Genomic DNA, 22,617 nt, shown 5'->3' on the forward strand with positions numbered 1-22,617 from the left:
CCCATCTGAAGCTCCAATATCAAAAGCAACTCAGAGGCATCACATAATGGGTTCAAAACTTTTACTCAGTTCAGATCTTTACAGCATACACTGCTCCTTTGTGTAGTGTACAAAAAACACTTACAAAGAGTTCTACCAAAGCACAGAAACTGCTGTAAGGAATAAAACATTGCACATAAGGATAACCCAGATATGTATATAGGTATAAAAACCCATTGTCTCTTAGGAAAGAAAGTGCCTTGTGCATTAAACAAGCCATTTGTGAACTCCAAATTACTCATTTCATCTCTAGGAAATTTAAGTGGAATGAGGCTGAGGGAGCTGGGGTTGCTTAGCCTGGAGAAGAGGAGGCTCAGGGGAGACCTTCTTGCTGTCTGCTACTCCTTGAAGGGAGGTTGTAGCCAGGTGGGGGCTGGTCTCCTCTTCCAGCCAACCAGAACAAGAGGACACAGCCTCAAGCTGCACCAGGGGAGGTTTAGGCTGGAGGTGGGGAAGAAATCATAGTATCATCTTCAGTGTCTGCAACCATAGCTAACTTCATTTGTGGATCACTGGTATCTTAGTATCAGTCAGGGTTGGAAGGGACCACAAGGATCATCTAGTTCCAACCCCCCTGCCATGGGCAGGGACACCCCACACTAGATTCTCCACAGAAAGAGAGATTGGCCATTGGAATGTGCTGCCCAGGGAGGTGGTGGAGTCACCCCCCCCACCAACACTGGAGGTGTTTAAGAAGAGACTGGATGAGGTGCTTGGTGCCATGGTTGAGTTGATTAGATGGTGTTGGGTGAGAGGTTGGACACAATGATCTCAAAGGTCTTTTCCAACCTGGTTAATTCTGTTCTAAGGACTGAACAAAAATGTTTGAGAGACCAACACAATGCCACAAGAATTGTGAAGCTATGCATCCTGCTTTGAGCACTGAAGGACCACTGTATGACTTGCATCCCACAGGGTCCCTTTCCTGGTATTGAACAGCAGCAGCATTTGTAAGAACTTTGGCAGAATTCTTTAGTTAGTAATGGCCTTGAGGTCCTGATACACATTGGTTGTCTGACCAACCTCATCTCCTTCTATGATTAGGTGACCCACATGGTGGATGTGGTCTACCTGGACTTCAGCAAGGCCTTTGACACTGTCCCCCACAGCAAACTCCTGGCCAAGCTGTCAGCCCCTGGCTTGGATGGGAGCACACTGCGATGGGTTAGGAACTGGCTGGAGGCTAAGCCCAGAGAGTGGTGGTGAATGGTGCCACAGCCAGCTGGCAGCCAGGCACTAGTGGTGTGCCCCAGGGATCAGTGCTGGGCCCCATCCTGTTCAACGTATTTATTGATGATCTGGATGAGGGCATTGAGTCCATCATCAGTAAATTTGCTGATGACACCAAGCTGGGGGCAGGAGTTGATCTGTTGGAGGGTAGAGAGGCTCTGCAGAGGGACCTCAACAGGCTGGACAGATGGGCAGAGTCCAAGGGCAGGAGATTGAACACATCCAAGTGCCAGGTTCTGCACATTGGCCAAAGCAACCCCATGCAGTGCTACAGGCTGGGGTCAGAGTGGCTGAGAGCAGCCAGGCAGAGAGGGACCTGGGGGTGCTTGTCGATGGTAGGCTGAACATGAGCCTGCAATGTGCCCAGGCAGCCAAGAGGGCCAATGGCATCCTGGCCTGCATCAGGAACAGTGTGGCCAGCAGGAGCAGGGAGGTCATTCTGCCCCTGTACACTGCACTGGTTAGGCCACACCTTGAGTCCTGTGTCCAGTTCTGGGCCCCTCAGTTTAGGAAGGAGGTTGAGTTGCTGGAAGGTGTCCAGAGAAGGGCAACAAAGTTGGTGAGGGGCTTGGAACACAGCCCTGTGAGGAGAGGCTGAGGGAGCTGGGGTTGCTTAGCCTGGAGAAGAGGAGGCTCAGAGGAGACCTTATCACTCTCTACAACTACCTGAAGGGAGGTTGTAGCCAGGTGGAGGTTGGTCTCTTCTCCCAGGCAGCCAGCACCAGAACAAGAGGACACAGTCTCAGGCTGTGCCAGGGGAGATTCAGGCTGGAGGTCAGGAGGAAGTTCTACACACAGAGAGTGATTGCCCATTGGAATGGGCTGCCTGGGGAGGTGGTGGAGTCACCATCCCTGGAGGTGTTCAGGAGGAGACTTGACAGGGTGCTTGGTGCCATGGGTTAGTTGATCAGATGGTGTTGGATGATGGGTTGGACACGATGATCTTGAAGGTCTCTTCCAACCTGGTTTATTCTATTTCTATTCTATTGAAGCCCAAAAGGGTTAACATTTGAGTTCAGAGTTGTTCTGACTGGTGTGTAATGACAACCTGGGCCTGTCTGAAAGTGCTCAGTAGTTTTTGGTGTGAGTGCCTTGGAGAACAAGATAAGCAGCCTTCATAGTATAGTTTACCTTTGGAAGGGTTTGGTTCTTTTCACACAGACATCTACACCACAGAGCCTCAACTGCTCAGTCTAAAACTTGCATAACATCACAGCCAGCAGCCATTACAAGCAGCTCTTCCCAGCCACAGAAGAAGTCAGTCAAGTTTCTCTGCAAGATAGGCAGATGAGCTTGGGCTTGTTTGTACATAGGAATATATTGATGAAGCAATCATCCTGAATGATGATCAGGGATGTGGAGGGGACACAACCCCACCTTTCCTGGAGATATGCAAAGCTGACAAGTGCAGCTGCCACGCTTGCAAATGAAGCTGGATGATTCCCAGCAAGTTCTGCATGCAGGCATAGTATCATAGTATCATTCAGGGTTGGAAGGGACCACAAGGATCATCTCAGAACACAGGAGAGTTCTCAAACCAGGAGCAGGTTTTGTGTTGCAGAAGGTTGTCTTGCTGAATTGAAAGCTTGCATAGATGTCCCCTGATGACTTCCAGCTAAGGAGGAACTCTAAGCTGTTGCAGTCAAACTGTACACTTCTGAAACCAGGAGAAGCCCAGCTCCTTGGTACCACCTATCTTCCTTCAGAGAAAGGTTGTTCTTTGTCTCTCACACTGTGCATCTAAGCCTCAACAACATTGCATTACCCATCTTCACATTAGCAACACTTAAAGTTGACAGAAGATGTTCCACCTCATTTGGTTCAGGCCAGGAAACAGTGCACTGGATCACACCAGCAAGCCATTGCCACCGCAGCCAGTTAGCCCAGAAGTCACTTCCAGGCTGCTCTCATTCACAAGGGCCTTGTAGTCAGCTCTTCCTTCGGCCAGCACCTCAGGCAATAAAGGGCAGGCACTCAGGATAACTTAAGAGGTTGCTGTTCTCATTCACAAGGGCCTTGCAGTCAGCTCTTCCTTTGGCCAGCACCTCAGGCAACAAAGAGCAGGCACTCAGGATAACTTAAGAGGTTGCTGTTCTCATTCACAAGGGCCTTGTAGTCAGCTCTTCCTTCGGCCAGCACCTCAGGCAACAAAGAGCAGGCACTCAGGATAACTTAAGAGGTTGCTCTAAACTCGCAGGATATAAACAGAATTCAGCATAGAGCTCAGCCTGTCACAAATCTAATTTCTTCAGCTGCTCATATGTCAGGAAGAACTGGAAAAGCTGATTAAGGAAAAGAGTTTCCTGTTCATGCAGTAGAAAATGGTCACTTCAGTACTGAAGAACAGCAGCATTTATGTGACACTTGGCTCTTCTCTTGGTGCTCTCCTTCTAGCAGTGCTGGCTGACCATTTTTGTTATGCAGAACAATTATTTCAGGGCACTGCCATATACAAAAAGCTTGAAGGCTGGTGAAGCCAACTGTTTTCCCATCCCTGCTCCTCAGAATGAGAGCAGGAGGGAGGGGAGGGGGAGGGGGAGAGCAGGAGGGAGGGGAGGGGAGGGGAGAGCAGGAGGGAGGGGAGGGGAGGGGGAGAGCAGGAGGGAGGGGAGGGGAGGGGAGAGCAGGAGGGAGGGGAAGGGAGGGGGAGGGGAGGGGAGAGCAGGAGGGAGGGGAAGGGAGGGGAGGGGAGGGGAGAGCAGGAGGGAGGGGAGGGGAGGGGAGGGGAGGGGAGAGCAGGAGGGAGGGGAGGGGAGGGGAGAGCAGGAGGAGGGAGGGGAGGGGAGGGGAGAGCAGGAGGGAGGGGAGGGGAGGGGAGAGCAGGAGGGAGGGGAGGGGAGGGGAGAGCAGAAGAGAGGGGAGGGGAGGGGAGAGCAGAAGAGAGGGGAGGGGAGGGGAGAGCAGAAGAGAGGGGAGGGGAGGGGGAGAGCAGAAGAGAGGGGAGGGGAGGGGAGAGCAGAAGAGAGGGGAGGGGGAGGGGGAGAGCAGAAGAGAGGGGAGGGGAGGGGAGAGCAGAAGAGAGGGGAGGGGAGGGGAGAGCAGAAGAGAGGGGAGGGGAGGGGAGAGCAGAAGAGAGGGGAGGGGAGGGGAGAGCAGAAGAGAGGGGAGGGGAGGGTGAGAGCAGAAGAGAGGGGAGGGGAGGGGAGAGCAGAAGAGAGGGGAGGGGAGGGGAGAGCAGAAGAGAGGGGAGGGGAGGGGAGAGCAGAAGAGAGGGGAGGGGAGGGGAGGGCAGAAGAGAGGGGAGGGGGAGGGCAGAAGAGAGGGGAGGGGAGGGCAGAAGAGAGGGGAGGGGAGGGCAGAAGAGAGGGGAGGGGAGGGGAGGGCAGAAGAGAGGGGAGGGGAGGGGAGGGCAGAAGAGAGGGGAGGGGAGGGGAGGGCAGAAGAGAGGGGAGGGGAGGGGAGGGCAGAAGAGAGGGGAGGGGAGGGAGGGCAGAAGAGAGGGGAGGGGAGGGGAGGGCAGAAGAGAGGGGAGGGGAGGGGAGGGCAGAAGAGAGGGGAGGGGAGGGAGGGCAGAAGAGAGGGGAGGGGAGGGGAGGGCAGAAGAGAGGGGAGGGGAGGGGGAGGGCAGAAGAGAGGGGAGGGGAGGGGAGGGCAGAAGAGAGGGGAGGGGAGGGCAGAAGAGAGGGGAGGGGAGGGCAGGGCAGAAGAGAGGGGAGGGGAGGGGAGGGCAGAAGAGAGGGGAGGGGAGGGGAGGCAGAAGAGAGGGGAGGGGAGGGGGAGGGCAGAAGAGAGGGGAGGGGAGGGGAGGGCAGAAGAGAGGGGAGGGGAGGGGAGGGCAGAAGAGAGGGGAGGGGAGAGCAGAAGAGAGCATTCTGCCTCTTCAGTCCTGTAAATACAGGCCTGAGAAAGCAAGAAAACCACTCCAAACCCCCTCAGACTTTACTCACTTAGCTTTTGATGCACTGGAGTAAGTTTGCTCATGGCAAAACCACAAATGTTATTGCCAAGCCACTCCCCAGGGTTCCAATCAGCTGGCTCTGGAACCAAACACCCAGTATGTGTGGGACTAAGATAAACACAACACTATTTCATTGCTGACTGCCAACATGCCCCCCCCAGTTCTAGACACAACCCCCATTCCTAACTCATCTGGTCAATTTTACTTCACACTAGACTCCAAACTCAGGAGATCATAGTACCATTCAGGGTTGGAAGGGACCACAAGGATCATCTAGTTCCAACCCCCCTGCCATGGGCAGGGACACCCCACACTAGATCAGGCTGGACAAGTATGACCTTGGGCAACCAGTGTTTCTCAAGCTCACATTCTAATCCTCACTGAGAGCACCACAAATTCACTTCAACCAGCAGCAGGAGAGTACAAGAGTGGTCAGCTACACAGGCTTTCCATTCATAAACAAGGGAATGCTTGTGCTGAGATGACACCTCCTAGACTGAGCACTCCATGATACTATCAAGTAGCTGCTCTATAGCTAGCTTAGGAGTTTTGCACACCTCTGAAAAGGATACAATGATATTCCAAGGGCCAAGCCTTAACCAGTTGGGCCAAAATCCCTTATAAAGGGCAAAGAAGCCTTCATTCTTCCATGTCTGGAAAGAAACAAACAAAAAAGCCACAAATACAGCAAGAACACACAATTCTCTTAGTGTTAGACCTGATGAGGATAAAGTTCTTCACAGAGAGAGTTGATGACCATTGGAATGTGCTGCCCAGGGAGGTGGTGGAGTCACCATCCCTGCAGGTGTTCAAGAGGGGATTGGATGTGGCACTTGAAGCCATGGTTTGGTTAGTCCTGAGGTGCTGAGTGATAGGTTGGACTTGATGATCCCTAAGGTCTTTTCCAACCTTCTTGATTCTATGAAGAGCATCTCAACTAACCTTCAGTGGTATAGAAGGAGGACTGCTTGGTGCTGTAACCTTGTTTTAAAGGCAGTATGATGAGGCAAGGAAACATTTGACTAGGGAAAAGCAAGATGAGTAATGCCTGCAGCACCACCTGGCAGGTCAAGATGCAGTCCAGGTCACTTAGTACTTATCTCAGATTTGTCCAAATTGCATTTGAGTTCACAAATTGCTCTGGACATTGTGACTGGACAGATGGGCAGAGTCCAATGGGGATGGCATTCAACAAGTCCAAGTGCCGAGTGCTGCACTTTGGCCACGGCAATCCCATGCAGAGCTACAGGCTGGGGTCAGAGTGGCTGAGAGCTCCCAGACAGAGAGGGACCTGGGTGTGCTGATCGACAGCCACCTGAATATGAGCCAGCAGTGTGCCCAGGTGGCCAGTAGGGCCAATAGCATCCTGGCCTGCATTAGGAATAGTGTGGCCAGCAGGAGCAGGGAGGTCATAGTGCCCCTGTACTCTGCTTTGGTTAGGCCACACCTTGAGTACTGTGTCCAGTTCTGGGCCCCTCAGTTTAAGAAGGACATCAAAACACTTGAGCATGTCCAGAGAAGGGCAACAAGGCTGTGAGAGGCCTTGAACACAGCCCTATGAGGAGAGGCTGAGGGAGCTGGGATTGTTTAGCCTGGAGAAGAGGAGGCTCAGGGGTGACCTCATTGCCCTCTACAACTACCTGAAGGGAGGTTGTAAGCCAGGAAGGGGTTGGCCTCTTCTCCCAGGCAACCAGCACCAGAACAAGAGGACATAGTCTCAAGCTGCACCAGGGGAGGTTTAGACTTGAGGTGAGGAGGAAGTTCTTCACCGAGCGAGTCATTCGGCATTGGAATGGGTTGCCCAGGGAGGTGGTTGAGTCATCGACCCTGGAGGCGTTCAAGGGGAGATTGGACGTGGCACTTGGTGCCATGGTCTAGTCATGGGGTCTGTGTTGATAGGTTGGACTCGATGATCCTCGAGGTCCTTTCCAACCTAAGTGATACTGTGATACTGGGCTGTCAGACTGGATGGCTCACTCTGTTTGGACACTGAAAACCTTCTCACCCACTATTCTCTGGGTAAAATGCCATCCAATGGAGGGATAGAAGAAAAGAAGCCAAACCAATGAATTAATTACTAAAGAAGCTTAAACTTCAAGTTCCAAACCAAACCACTGCTTGACAGCAGCAGTTTCATGTTGAGACATGAAGTGCTTACTTGTACTAGGCAATCCAAGGTACCCTTATAGGTGGAGTGTCCCCCATGTTGTTGGCTCCTCTGGTTCATCATGCGTGTTCTCACAACATCAATGGGGTTGGATGCAAGGGCTCCAGCTAACCCACAGGTAAAACTTGAGCTGGTGGAAGAGGCAAATTCCATTAGAGAAGGGTTAGAGTCAAATTCCATTAGAGATGGATTAGAGTCAATTCCATTAGAGATGCACAAGAGTCCTCCCTCCCCAGTAACACATAGTGAGGACAAGCTTAATGCTTGGGAGTTAAAAGGGACATCAGGTAATGTAGGTGAAGCTATTTTTGATTCATTATAAGGTGTGGGCCTAACCAGTGCTTAGAGTCCTGTGTCCAGTTCTGGGCTCCTCAATATCAGAAGGATATTGAGACACTTCAATGTGTCCAGAGAAGGGCAACGAGGCTGGGGAGAGGCCTTGAGCACAGCCCTGTGAGGAGAGGCTGAGGGAGCTGGGGTTGCTTAGCCTGGAGAAGAGGAGGCTCAGGGGAGACCTTCTTGCTGTCTGCAGCTACCTGAAAGGAGGGTGTAGCCAGGAGGGAATTGGTCTCTTCTCCCAGGCAACCAGCACCAGAACAAGAGGACACCAGTCTCAAGCTGTGCCAGGGGAGGATTAGGCTTGAGGTGAGGAGAAAGTTCTTCCCAGAAAGAGGGATTGGACTTTGGAATGTGCTGCCCAGGGAGGTGGTGGAGTCACCATCCCTAGAGGTGTTCAAAAAGGGATTGGATGTGGCACCTGAAGCCATGGCTTAGTTACTCATGAGGCATTGGGTGACAACTGGACTTGATAATTGCTGAGGTCTTTTCCAAACCTATTGATTCTATGATCACCTTGAAGATTTGATATACAGCCCTCACAAGGTTTCTGTATGCTTGAATAGGTGTATGGGCCTCTGAGAGCAGCAAATATTCAATTGAAACTTTCCTTTAGCCTCAATTTGCAAAGCTGAGAGATTCAGATCATCTCAATGAAATTCTATATTCAACGGAAAATTAGATGCAAATCCTAACTAAAAATTAGCTTCCATGCTATGTGCTGTCATTTGTGATGCACTAAAAGTGCAGACACATAAGGAGTATAGAACAGAATACAATTAACCAGGTTGGAAAAGACCTTTGAGATCACAGAGTCCAACCTGTCACCCAATATCATCTAATCAACTAAACCATGGCACCAAGCACCCCATCCAGCCTCTTCCTAAGCACCTCCAGTGATGGCGACTCCACCACCTCCCCAGGCAGCACATTCCAATTCTTTCTGGGAAGACTTTCTTCCTAACATCCAGCCTAAACCTCCCCTGGCACAGCTTGAGAACTGTGTCCTCTTGTTCTGGTGCTGGCTGCCTGGGAGAAGAGACCAACCCCCACCTGGCTACAACCTCCTTTCAGGCAGCTGTAGAGAGCAAGGAGGTCTCCCCTGAGCCTCCTCTTCTCCAGGCTAAGCAACCCCAGCTCCCTCAGCCTCTCCTCACAGGGCTGTGCTCCAAACCCCCTCCCCAGCTTTGTTGCCCTTGTCTGGACACCTTCCAGCATCTCAACATCTTTCCTGATCTGAGGGGCCCAGAACTGGACACAGGACTCAAGGTGTGGCCTAACCAGTGCAGTGTACAGGGGCACAATGACCTCCCTGCTCCTGCTGGCCACACTGTTCCTGATGCAGGCCAGGATGCCATTGGCCTTTTTCGGCCAACCTGGGCACAGAAAAACTTCCAGATTCCTTCTCCATTGGGCTGAGCTATGCAAGCAGTTGGCTAGACTCACAGGAAGTGGGTGTATACTGTGTCCCCCCATAAATCCAGACAGAATGATGTGCTTCTTCATTATGTCGTACACCGGCAGCTCCACTCCAACGACAATGGCAGCTCTCTGCGCTGTCAGCGAGACTCACCCTGTCCACAAAGAACCACAAAAACAGAGCTGAAACTGACTTCTGTGCTTGAGCTTTTGGAATAACAAAGCCATCAGAATGTGCTGCCCAGGGAGGTGGAGTCACCATCATTGGAGGGGTCCAGGAAGAGACTGGATGGGGTGCTTGGTGCCATGGGTTAGTTGTTTAGGTGGTGGTGGGTGATCGGTTGGACTTGGTGATCTCAAAGGTCATTTCCAACCTGGTTAATTCTATTCTAAGAACATGGTGAACTCAAATAAGGCTAATTGTCATAGAAGAGTTTTTCTTGGGTGGGGGTTGGTCTCTTCTCCCAGGCAACCAGCACCAGAACAAGAGGACACAGTCTCAAGCTGTGCCAGGGCAGGTTCAGGCTGGATGTTAGGAAGAAATTCTTCCCAGAAAGAGAGATTGGCCATGGGAATGTGCTGCCCAGGGAGACAGTGGTGTCACCATCATTGGAGGTGTTTAGGAAGAGCCTGGATGAGGCTCCTGGTGCCATGGTTTAGTTGATTAGATGGTGTTGGGTGATAGGTTGGACTCGATCTCAAATGCCTTTTCCAACCTGGTTAGTTCTATGCTAGTCTAATTTGAGCTACAGGTGATGCTCATTAGTAGCTTCACTTCCAAATAGTCTTTAGGAGATGGCATAAAAAGAGCAGAGCACACAGTTTGAGAGGTGTCTTGCAAAGGGAGGTTGAATTAGTCCTGCAGCCAGCCACCTTAATTTAAAGCCATTGGCCTCCCCTCTTTTAATAAGTGGCTAATCCTTGCACTCAAGACTGGCAGTAACCCTTCAGCAAAATGCACCAAGATGCCAGCAGTGAGGCAGTCATGAGCAGTGATATACATACCAGCTACTGACTTCTCCATGTTTTACCTGAGAATACTGCAGAAGCACATGAAATTCAGCTGAGCAAGCAAGTGGACTTCAAGTGGAAGATACAGCACACAAAAAACTTGCCTTCCATAAGCCTTTAGTGCCTTCATTTTGGTAGATCTGTATGAAGTTGCCCATCATTCCTCCTTGGATCACACTACCTTGGGCTTGCATTCTGATCTGGGATTAATTTGAGGATAAAATTAGGAGGCAAATACTTTTCAGACACACAACCACCAGCAACTTAAAGCATTAATAAAACTCCATTAAGATACAGTGAGTGGTGAAGTCAGCTCCTCTTTGAACACAAATTAATAGCTGATATGAAATGAATAATATCAGAGTATCAGTCAGGGTTGGAAGGGACCACAAGGATCATCTAGTTCCAACCCCCCTGCCATGGGCAGGGACACCCCACACTAGATCAGCCTGGCCACAGCCTCATCCAGCCTGGGCTTAAACACCTCCAGGGACAGGGCCTCAACCACCTCCCTGGACAACCCGTTCCAGGGCTTCACCACTCTCATGGGAAAGAACTTCCTCCTCACCTCCAGCTTCATTCCATTCCCCCTAGTCCTAGCACTACCTGAGCAGTCCCTCCCCAGCCTTCTTGTAGGCTCCCTTCAGATACTGGAAGGCCACAATGAGGTCACCTGGGAGCCTTCTCTTCTCCAGACTGAACAGCCCCAACTCCTTCAGTCTGCTTCAGATAGCTGCCCAGGGAGGTGGTGGAGAGCTGCCCCTGGAGGTGTTCAAGAGGGGATTGGATGTGGCACTTGGTGCCATGGTTTAGTCATGAGCTCTGTGGTGACAGGTTGGAGTTGATGATCTTTGAGGTCTCTTCCAACCTTGGTGATACTGTGATGTTGCCATAACTACAATGCAATCTCTTGAAGTGCCTTAGCTATCCAAAGGCAGCTGCTAATTTTGAACCAGGATGTGGTGGTGCTGTTATTAACTGCATTAAGTCACTTCTATTCCTGTACTTGTGCACTGCTCCATTTAGATTGGACTGGCAGATGGATTCTGCAGGATGTCCTTTACAGTGTTCACAGGAACATGGTGAAATAAAGCCTTCAAAAGACCAAGGTTTCAGCTTGTGAGAACAAATGATCTTTGACCCTGTGGATTTCTTAGAATGGCCTTGGGAGCTGGCCATGGTAACTATCAAATACAAATCCAGTGATGTAACTTTGGGAACTAACCAATGGAAGGCACACTTCAAAGAGAGGTTTGTTTGTAAAGCCTCTACACAGCCACACCAGCCCTGGGAAGGATTAAGTGTTGCAGTAATATTATATGAACAAACTGTTCTGGAATTGTTTCATTAAAGGCAGCCATTTAAGTCAAGCTGAGGAGAAAGTTCTTCCCAGAGAGAGTTGTGAGCCCTTGGAATGTGCTGCCCAGGGAGGTGGTGGAGTCACCATCCCTGGAGGTGTTCAAGAGGGGATTGGAGGTGGCACTTGGTGCCATGGTTTAGAAGTCATGAGGTCTTGGGTGCTAGGTTGGACTTGATGATCTTTGAGGTCTTTTCCAACCTTATTAATTCTAAGTCAGATGCTCCAGGTTTGTAATTTAAATACCATCAACACTTCCAAGGAAGATAAAAATGGATCACTGACTGTCATTAAGCTACCAGATTGTTAGAGGTGATCATGTCACCAACTACAGTATCACCAAGGTTGGAAGAGACCTCAAAGATCATCAAGTCCAACCTGTCACCACAGACCTCATGATGAGACCATGGGACCAAGTGCCACATCCAATCCCCTCTTGAACACCTCCAGTGATGGTGACTCCACCACCTCCCTGGGCAGCACATTCCAATGGCTAACAACTCTCTCTGGGAAGGACTTTCTCCTCACCTCCAGCCTAAACCTCCCCTGGCACAGCTTGAGACTGTGTCCTCTTGTTCTGGTGCTGGTTGCCTGGGAGAAGAGACCAACCCCTTCCTGGCTACAACCACCTTTAAGGTAGTTGTAGAGAGCAATGAGGTCTCCCCTGAGCCTCCTCTTCCCCAGGCTAAACAATCCCAGCTCCCTCAGCCTCTACTCATAGGAAATTCACTTTTAAAGGCTCATGCTGGAACACTCTCTATGACAACTGGATTGCAAAGCTTCTCTACCTTGAGTACTGTGTCCAGTACTGGGCCCCTCAGTTTAAGAAGGACATTGAGACACTTGAACGTGTCCAGAGAAGGGCAACGAGGCTGGGGAGAGGCCTTGAGCACAGCCCTGTGAGGAGAGGCTGAGGGAGATGGGGTTGCTTAGCCTGGAGAAGAAGAGACTCAGGGGAGACTTTCTTGCTCTCTACAACTCCCTGAAGGGAGGTTGTAGCCAGGTGGGGGTTGGTCTCTTCTCCCAGGCACCCAGCACCAGAACAAGAGGACACAGTCTCAAGCTGCACCAGGGGAAGTTTAGGCTGGAAGTGAGGAGAAAGTTCTTCAGAGTGATTTGCCATTGGAATGTGCTGCCCAGGGAGGTGGTGGAGTCACCATCCCTAGATGTGTCTGAAAAGAGACTGGATGTGGCATTTGAGCCCATGGTTTAGCAGTCATGAGGTCTTGGGTGACAGGTTGGACTTGAGGATCTCTGAGGTCTTTTCCAACCTTATTGATTCTATAGGATTAGAGCCACCATATAGCAGAAGTAGCACTGATACTCTTGCCTCTGAATTGGTCTCCTCCTACTTTTGCCTCTGAATTGGTCTCCTCCTACTTTTAGCCTTAGAAGCATCCTAATATAACAGTGTTACTAAAAAGCATGGATAAAATACATAGTGTGGCTTCCACACAAGCACTATAGCATAAAAGTGAGTCAAACTATTCTCTCCCCAACCCCAGAGAAAGTTCTAGGGATCCAACTACCTCCCCAGCCATCAGTTTCCCGGCCCTTCCAAATCAATAGCAGGGACTAGAAGGAAGTTCCAAGATTCAGATGCCACAGGTTTTTAACAGCTGAGATGAGCATAAATAAGGTCACAATCCAACAAATCCTATACTGCTCAGGAGATTCCCCATGCAATCAAGGACAGAAAACCAGGGACAAGCTATGTAGCACAGTTACCTTTAAGACATCTGTAGGGTTGGCAATGGATGAAGAGATCACTCCCGAAAGAATGCCACACAGCACATTAATCATCAGAGTCTCATCTACTCCATAAAAGAGAGAGGTTAGCTGCAGATGTACAGAGCTTAACATGTGCAACAACAGGATAGGATAGAATTAACCAGGTTGGAAAAGACCTTTGAGATCATTGAGACCAACCTATCATCCAACACCATCTAATCAACTCAACCATGGCACCGAGCGCCCCAGCCAGTCTCTTCCTAAACACCTCCAGGGATGGTGACTCCACCACCTCCCTGGGCAGCACATTCCAGTGGCCAATTACTCTATGAAGAACTTCCTCCTAATGATGGTGCTACCACTCCTTTAACCAGAGAGAGTGACAATTACAGAAGCCATGAAAACTGCTCTGACAAGATTCCCTTGCTGACTCACTTAGCTGTAATTGGTACAAGGAATGTCTTCTCAATAGACCTCTTCAAACCACTGCAGTAAGGTACCAAATCCTGGCTGCATCAGGAACAGTGTGGCCAGCAGGAGCAGGGAAGGCATTGTGCCCCTGGACTCAGCACTGGTTAGGCCACACCTTGAGTCCTGTGTCCAGTTCTGGGCTCCTCAGTTTAAGAAGGACATCGAAACACTTGAAGGTGTCCAGAGAAGGGCAACAAGGCTGGGGAGAGGCCTTGAGCACAGCCCTGTGAGGAGAGGCTGAGGGAGCTGGGGTTGCCTAGCCTGGAGAAGGCTCAGGGGTGACTTCATTGTCCTCTACAACTACCTGAAGCGAGTTTGTAGCCAAGTGCAGGTTGGTCTCTTCTGCCAGGCAACCAGCACCGGAACAAGAGGACACAGTCTCAAGCTGCACCAGGGAGGTTTAGGCTGGATGTTAGGAAGAAGTTCTTCACAGAAAGAGAGATTGGCCACTGGAATGTGCAGCCCAGGGAGGTGGTGGAGTTACCATCACTGGAGGTGTACAGGAGGAGACTGACTGGGGCACTTAGTGCCATGGTTTAGTTGATCAGATGGTGTTGGGTGATAGCTTGGACTCGATGATGTCTGAGGTCTTTTCCAACCTTACTGATTCTATGACTCAAATGGAAACAACCAACTTCAAGCCAAACAGTCCTCAATTAAGTTTAAAAAGAGCACAACACTCACCTTCTGGATGCTCAACAAACATTCTTTTTAAGCTCTGGTAAGTGCCTATTTTTATTGTTCCATAGGAAGCTTGACGCAGCATCGCAGGAGCAATCCTGTAAAAACATGCAGTCATCATATTTATGCTCAAGGATGAAGAGGACTGATTAGAATAGAATAGAGTTAACCAGGTTGGAAAAGACCTTCAAGATCATCAAGTCCCAGCCTGTCACCCAACATCATCTAATCAACTAAACCATGGCACCAAGTGCCACATCAAGTCTCTTCCTAAACACCTCCAGTGATGGTGACTCCACCACCTCCCTGGGCAGCACATTCCAATGGCCAATCTCTCTTTCTGGGAAGAACTTCTTCCTAACATCCAGCCTGAACCTCCCCTGGTGCAGCTTGAGACTGTGTCCTCTTGTTCTAGTGCTGGTTGCCGTAGAGAAGAGACCAACCCCCACCTGGCTACAACCTTCTTTCAGGTAGCTGTAGATGGCAACAAGGTCTCCTCTTTGCCTCCTGTCCTCCAGGCTAAGCAACCCCAGCTCCCTCAGCCTCTCCTCATAGGGTTGTGCTCCAACCCCCTCCCCAGCTTTGTTGCCCTTCTCTGGACACCTTCCAGCAACTCAACCTCCTTCCTAAACTGAGGGGCCCAGAACTGGACACAGGACTCGAGGTGTGGCCTAACCAGTGCAGTGTACAGGAACAGAATGACCTCCCTGCTCCTGCTGGCCACACTCTTCCTGATGCAGGCCAGGATGCCATTGGCCTTCTTGGCCACCTGGGCACACTGCTGGCTCATCTCTTGGCTTAGCTATTTTGTTTTCAAGGTAGATGGGGTTTTTTTGAAGCATTAAATGCTACTGCAGACTGCAAAGACTGAAGCCATCTCAGCTTGGGCTTTCAACTTCCAGATGAATTGAGGCTAACCCTGTAAACCTGAAACACAAGAATTCACCCACTTGGTGCCATGCTATAGTCATGAGGTCTGCGGCAACAGGTTGGACTTGATCTTTGAGGTCTCTTCCAACCTTGGTGATACTGTGATAGATTTACCAACATATTGTTCATGAATTAGTCAAGTAGCTTTACCCAGAGTATAAGGCTTTGAGTCCTTCTTCTCTGCATATTCTGACCAGTGCATGCACCATCCCCCGGTACCGGATCTCTTTGTATTTGGCATCATTAACTTGACCTTGAACCTGCAGGCGTGTCTTGGTCAGATCAATGGGGAAAGTACCTTAAAGACAAACCAGAGAACATTAATCAAATACTCCCCTAAAGTAAAGGGAAGAACTAGAATGGAATTAACCAGGTTGGAAAAGACCTCTGAGATCATCGAGTCCAACCTATCACCCAGCACCATCTGATCAACTAAACCATGGCACCAAGAGCCTCATCCATAGGATAGAATCATGGAATCAATAAGGTTGGAAAAGACCTCAGAGATCATTGAGTCCAACCTGCCACCCAAAACCTCAGGACTAACTAAGCCATGGCTTCAAGTGCCACATCCAATCCCCTCTTGAACACCTCTAGACTTGGTGACTCCACCATCTCCCCAGGCAGCACATTCCAAAGGCCAATCTCTCTTTCTGTCAAGATCTTCTTCCTAACATCCAGCCTAAACCCCCCCTGGTGCAGCTTGAGACTGTGTCCTCTTGTTCTGGTGCTGGTTGCCTGCGAGAAGAGACCAACCCCCACCTGGCTGCAACCTCCCTTCAGGTAGTTGTAGAGAGCAAGGAGGTCTCCCCTGAGCCTCCTCTTCTCCAGGCTAAGCAACCCCAGCTCCCTCAGCCTCTCACAGGGCTATGCTCCAAACCCCTCACCAGCTTTGCTGCCCTTCTCTGGACACATTCCAACCAACTCAACTGGAAGGTGTCCAGAGAAGGGCCACAAGGATGAGCAGAGGGCTGGAGCACCTCTCCTGTGAGGACAGACTGAAGGAGTTGAGGCTGTTCAGTCTGGAGAAGAGAAGGCTCCCAGGTGACCTCATTGTGGCCTTCCAGGATCTGAAGGGGGCTACAAGAAGGCTGGGGAGGGACTGCTCAGGATCTCAGGTCGTGATAGGACTAGGGGGAATGGAATGAAGCTGGAGGTGAGGAGGAAGTTCTTCCCCATAAGAGTGGTGAAGCCCTGGAATGGGTTGTCCAGGGAGGTGGTTGGGGCCCCATCCCTGGAGGTGTTTAAGCCCAGGCTGGATGAGGCTCTGGGCAGCCTGATCTAGTGTGGGGTGTCCCTGCCCATGGCAGGGAGGTTGGAACTAGATGATCCTTGTGGTCCCTTCCAACCCTGACTCATACTATGAACATCTTTCCTCAACATTGTAAACAAGTTCTGAGAAACTCTTCAGACAGCATTACAGAAGCACTCCTGTGCTCTAGGCCACCATATGCTTTTGTCACTGATAGCATGGAACCAAAGTTGTTTTAAAAGGGATTATCCAAGTAAATGATGTCATGCAAACAGTTAAAGGGAGAAGCTTACCACATTCTGCAGTGATTGATGCTAAACCTCCATAGATAAAGGGCTTCCAGTTTAGTGCTGACATGATGGGTCCTTCCATCTGTAACATAAGACAATGATTTAATGATTCTGTAATTGCTCATTATATAAAGTAACACTTAAAATTGTGTGCCTTGTCCCTTTGAGATGGATCACCCTAACACACTGAGGGCAAAAACATTTCACACTTTGGACAATCAGAAGAAAGTAACCCTGCACAAAGGCACCTGGGTTCTAAATCAATGGCTCTGTTTGGGCCACCTCCATTACCCCTGGGAAAGGTTAAGATAATTTCTCTGCCAGGCTTGAAAGAGTGGAACAGAATAGAATTAACCAGGCTGGAAAAGACCTTTGAGACCATCAAGTCCAACCTAGCACCCAACACCATCTCATCAACTAAACCATGGCACCAAGCACCCCATCCAGTCTCTTCCTAAACTCCTCCAGTGATGGTGACTCCACCACCTCCCTGGGCAGCACATTCCAATGGCCAATCTCTCTTTTTGGGAAGAATTTCTTCCTAACATCCAGCCTAAACCTCCCCTGGCACAGCTTGAGACTGTGTCCTCTTGTTCTGGTGCTGGTTGCCTAAGGAGCACGGCAGTAAGTAGTCGCCAATGACTTATCAAAATGAATCATAGAATCAGTAAGGTTGGAAAAAACTTTAGAGATCATCAAGTCCAATCTGTCACCCAGCACCTCAGGGCTAACTAAATCATGGCTTCAAGTGCCATATCCAATCCTTTTTGTACACTTGCAGTGACAGTGACTCCACTGGAGTTCATCAGCAACATAAAAACTGAGCACATGAAGGAGTTGGGGCTGTTCAGTCTGGAGAAGAGAAGGCTCCCAGGTGACCTCATTGTGGCCTTCCAGTATCTGAAGGGGGCTACAAGAAGGCTGGGGAGGGACTGCTCAGGATCTCAGGTAGTGATAGGAGTAAAGGGGAATGGAATGAAGCTGGAGGTGGGGAGATTCAGACTGGAGGTGAGGAGGAAGTTCTTCCCCATGAGAGTGGTGAAGCCCTGGAATGGGTTGTCCAGGGAGGTGGTGGAGGCCCTGTCCCTGGAGGTGTTTAAGCCCAGGCTGGATGAGGCTGTGGCCAGGCTGATGTAGTGTGGGGTGTCCCTGCCCATGGCAGGGGGGTTGGAACTAGCTGATCCTTGTGGTCCCTTCCAACCCTGACTGATTCTGTGATACCAATGATCCACTGTCCAAATGAAGCTAGCAACGGTTGCAGACACTGAAGATGCAGAAATAGTTACTGCAGCCCTACTTCTCCTTTTGTTAACTCTATTTCACAAGGAGTTACCTGGGTCTTCAGTCTTCACAGAATCACCAAGGTTGGAAAAGACCTCAAAGATCATCCAACCTGTCACCACAGACCTCATACCTAAACCATGGCACCAAGTGCCACATCCAATCCCTTCTTGAACACCTCCAGGGATGGTGACTCCACCACCTCCCTGGGCAGCACATTCCAATGGCTAACAACTCTCTTGGTGAAGAACTTTCTCCTCACCTCCAGCCTAAACTTCCCCTGGCACAGCACTCAATAAAATAAAACCCCATAGGAGCTCACAATTTGAAACACTCAACAGCCCAACCCACAGAAATCCATCTTGCTCTTTACAACCAACAACAAAAAGGCAACCAAAAAAACACCCCAACAACAACAAACCCCACATGAGAGACCAAATCTTGCCTCTCTTGACGTGACTCAAAGATAAAATCACCTTTGCTGCTTGCCCAGACAATAGCTGAAGTGTACTGGGCACATGCCACTGGATAAGGACTCTCTGGAATGTGCAAGGATAAAGATTGCTCAGCAGACTGCAGCTGCCCTGGAAATCTTGGACAGAGGCCACTGCTATCCATACTCTCTGGAATATGCATACCTCAAACACTGTGTGAAAGACCTGAGCAACTACTGGCTCAGGAGAAGGAAAAGACCTGGGCAATGCTGCTCTAAAGAAAAACAAAGGAAATACCAGGAGAGAAAAGGACAGAGACATCACCACATAGCCTGGAGGCAGCAGACCAGGAGGAACCCTCTCTCTGTGTTCTAAGTTCTGCCTGCTGCAACTCATGGAGCTGAAGAGGCTGCTCAGAGAAGGGCTTGGACTTGGGGATCTCTTCCTCCCCTCCTCCAGTGGAGGACAGCACAGCCAACAAGGATAACCTCTCCTCCACGCCAAAGCTGCAGCAGCCTTCCTCCCCAGACCCAACCTCTCCTCCACGCCAAAGCTGCAGCAGCCTTCCTCCCCAGACCCAACCTCTCCTCCAGGCCAGAGCTGCAGCAGCAGCCTTCCTCCCCAGACCCAACCTCTCCTCCAGGCCAGAGCTGCAGCAGCAGCCTTCCTCCCCAGACCCAACCTCTCCTCCACACCAAAGCTGCAGCAGCCTTCCTCCCCAGACCCAACCTCTCCTCCAGGCCAAAGCTGCAGCAGCCTTCCTCCCCAGACCCAACCTCTCCTCCACACCAAAGCTGCAGCAGCCTTCCTCCCCAGACCCAACCTCTCCTCCAGGCCAAAGCTGCAGCAGCCTTCCTCCCCAGACCCAACCTCTCCTCCAGGCCAGAGCTGCAGCAGCAGCCTTCCTCCCCAGACCCAACCTCTCCTCCACACCAAAGCTGCAGCAGCCTTCCTCCCCAGACCCAACCTCTCCTCCAGGCCAAAGCTGCAGCAGCCTCCCTCCCCAGACCCAAGCTCTCCTCCAGGCCAAAGCTGCAGCAGCCTCCCTCCCCAGACCCAACCTCTCCTCCAGGCCAAAGCTGCAGCAGCCTTCCTCCCCAGACCCAACCTCTCCTCCAGGCCAAAGCTGCAGCAGCCTTCCTCCCCAGACCCAACCTCTCCTCCAGGCCAGAGCTGCAGCAGCCTTCCTCCCCAGACCCAACCTCTCCTCCAGGCCAGAGCTGCAGCAGCCTCCCTCCCCAGACCCAAACTGTCTTGGGGGGTGAGGGGTGTGGTAGTAATTCCTTTCCTCTTCTCTATTTTCTCTCTCTCTCCTTCTGATCCATCCACTTTATTCTGTTAATAAAAAGCCTCACTGTTGATGTTTTGGCCTCATTTGTGTCTCTAATTTCACAACAGTCCAAGAGAACTGAGTTTCTTCCCCTCTCTGGACCAAGACACCACACCACCCCCACCAAGAAAAAGCAAGTAAGGGTATCCACTGTATTGCCACACACTGCAGTAGAGAAACCAGGAACCACAGGCATAGACTACGCCAGCTCTTCAATATGGAAGCAGCAGAGCCACGTGAGTGTGGTGTTGGACCAGATGGAGCCCACTTCCAGCTCCAAGTTCCTCCTCTTTCTTTCCTGCCATGGTTTACAGCAGGTCATTTAATTAATGCAGACAAAACCATCTTTCCCCACTAAGACACACACACACACAATCTCTGCCTTTGAGAAATTGATGGGTTGGACATGATGACCTTGAAGGTCTCTCCCAACCTGCTTTATTCTATGTATTCTATTCTTCACCAAATGTGTTTGAGTTGAAAGTAGTTCACTTCCTCCCCCTCTCAACACACTAAACCAAGTTTTGAGCTGTTAGAGGAAGCATTACACTGATGAAAGTGTATTTGCCCTTTGGTTTTGCATTTCACTCTGCCAAGGCAATGAAGGCTACTCAGTTTTTCCTGTGTGATTCTGAGGCTCTGGAACAACGCAGAGGCATGCAAGCACAAATACACAGAGCTGTCAGTTGGTCCACATTCACCAATACCAGCTGAAGTGTTGATCCTGGGTAGGATACCCTCCTGCAGAGATTTTAGAGCACACTCTTCCTTTGACACAGCCCAAAGTGAAGGCTTCACAGAGCACTAACAGGGCTTCTGTCTCGGAGGATACCAAACTGGGAGGCTCAGCTGATGCACCTGAAGGCTGTGTGACCATTCAGTGAGGCTTGGACACACTGGAGAGCTGGGCAGAGAGGAACCTTATGAGGTTCAACAAGGAAGAGTAGAATAGAATAGAATAGAATAGAATAGAATAGAATAGAATAGAATAGAATAGAATAGAATAGAATAGAATAGAATAGAATAGAATAGAATAGAATAGGACCAGGTTGGAAGAGACCTTCAAGATCACTGAGTCCACCCTATCATCCAACACCACCTAATCAACTAACCCATGGCACCAAGCACCCCATCAAGTCTCCTCCTGAACACCTCCAGTGATGGTGACTCCACCACCACCCCAGGCAGCCCATTCCAATGGGTAATCTCTCTTTCTGGGAAGAATGGCACAAAGCACCCCATCAAGTCTCTTCCTAAACACCTCCCTGTGACGACCATAATGCTGCCTGGTCAAAGGAGGAATCATAGAATCAGTAAGGTAGGAAAAGACCTCAGAATCATCAAGTCCAACCTGGCACCCAGCACCTCAGGACTAACTAAACCATGGCTTCAAGTGCCACATCCAATCCTTTTTTGGATACCTGCAGGGATGGTGACTCCACCACCTCCCTGGGCAGCACATTCCAATGGTGAACGACTCTCTCAGTGAAGAACTTTCTCCTCACCTCCAGCCTAACCTTCCCCTGGCACAGCTTGAGACTGTGCCCTCTTGTTCTGGTGCTGGTTTTACTTGGGAGAAGAAACCAACCCCCACCTGGCTACAACCTCCCTTTAGGTAGAGAGCAAGAAGGTCTCCCCTGAGCCTCCTCTTCTCCAGGCTAAGCAACCCCAGCTCCTTCAGTCTCTCCTCATAAGGCTGTGCTCCAAATCCCTCTCCAGCTTTGTTGCCCTTCTCTGGACACCTTCCAGCCACTCAGCATCTTTCCTAAACGGAGGGACCCAGAACTGGACACAGGACTCACGATGTAGCCAACAGCCCCCGCGGCGAGATCTTGCCAAACTCCCCCAGCTGCCTTACAAGGCTAAAGGTCGGTGAAAGTCCTGCCCCCACGATACGAAGGGGGTTCCCCGCAGCAGCCCTCGATCCCGGCAGCAGTACCCCTCTAGCCAAGCAGCTCGGCGCAACGACGCAGCTACGGCTGTTGAAGAGCCGACAACGGCGTCTCCCTTCTTCAGAGCAGCGCTCGCCGAAGTCACAACAGAAACATCGGCGGCCGCCAGAGCAAGAGACGACCCCCACGACCCACCTGAGGCGACCCCCGCGACCTGAGGAGTCTCCACCTGCCGCCCCCACGCACACTCACCTCCACGATGCTTGCAGCCTCCCACGCTGGCCACCGCCGACGGAGTGGCAAGAGCGGCGCCGGCCAGCCGGTTATAAAGACCTGGCCAGCGCCCCGCAGCCGCCCCAGCAGCTGGGGATAGGCGGGGCGGGGGGAGGCGAGGCGGGGGGGAAGGAAGGGAGGGAGGGAGGGAGAGAGAGAGAGAGAGAGAGAGAGAGAGAGAGAGAGAGAGAGAGGCGGGGGGGGGAGAGGGAGAGAAGGGGAAAGAGGGGAGGGGAGAAAGAAAGGGGGGGGGGGGGAGGAGGAGGGGAAAGAGGGGGAGGGGAGAGGAGGGGAGGAAGAGAGAGGCGGGGAGAGGGAGAGAGAGGCGGGGAGAGGGACGGGGGGAGCGCAGGCAGGCAGGCTGGCTGGCTCGCTTGAGAGGACGAACCGGGGAGGACTGCGGTGTCTGTGGATTTAAAGGAGCCGCGGCTGTGAGGGCAAGTTTCGTTGAATCATAGAATCAATAAGGTTGGGAAAGACCTCAGAGATCATCAAGTCCAACCTGTCACCCAACACCTCAGGAATAACTAAACCATGGCACCAAGTGCCATGTCCAAATCCCCTCTTGAACACCTCCAGGGACGGGGACTCCACC

At 51.0% G+C, this 22,617-nt stretch overlaps 1 protein-coding gene across 1 annotated transcript; it reads right to left on the reverse strand.

Moving 5' to 3' along the window:
- Positions 1-46: 46 nt before the first annotated feature.
- SLC25A30 (solute carrier family 25 member 30) lies at positions 47-22,137 on the reverse strand. The gene is given in 11 exon segments (XM_068165332.1): positions 47-3,542; positions 5,740-5,820; positions 7,326-7,464; positions 9,117-9,142; positions 9,144-9,241; positions 10,204-10,300; positions 13,186-13,271; positions 14,344-14,438; positions 15,421-15,568; positions 16,816-16,894; positions 22,002-22,137. Coding segments are annotated over 10 exon segments (891 nt in total). The 5' UTR covers positions 22,002-22,137; the 3' UTR covers positions 47-3,500.
- Between the last annotated feature and the right edge of the window lie 480 nt (positions 22,138-22,617).

This window comes from Melanerpes formicivorus, unplaced genomic scaffold (assembly GCF_026170545.1).
Source record: "Melanerpes formicivorus ecotype bairdi unplaced genomic scaffold, bMelFor1.0.p_v2 SCAF_87, whole genome shotgun sequence".
In the NCBI taxonomy this organism is placed as follows: Eukaryota; Metazoa; Chordata; class Aves; order Piciformes; family Picidae; genus Melanerpes; species Melanerpes formicivorus.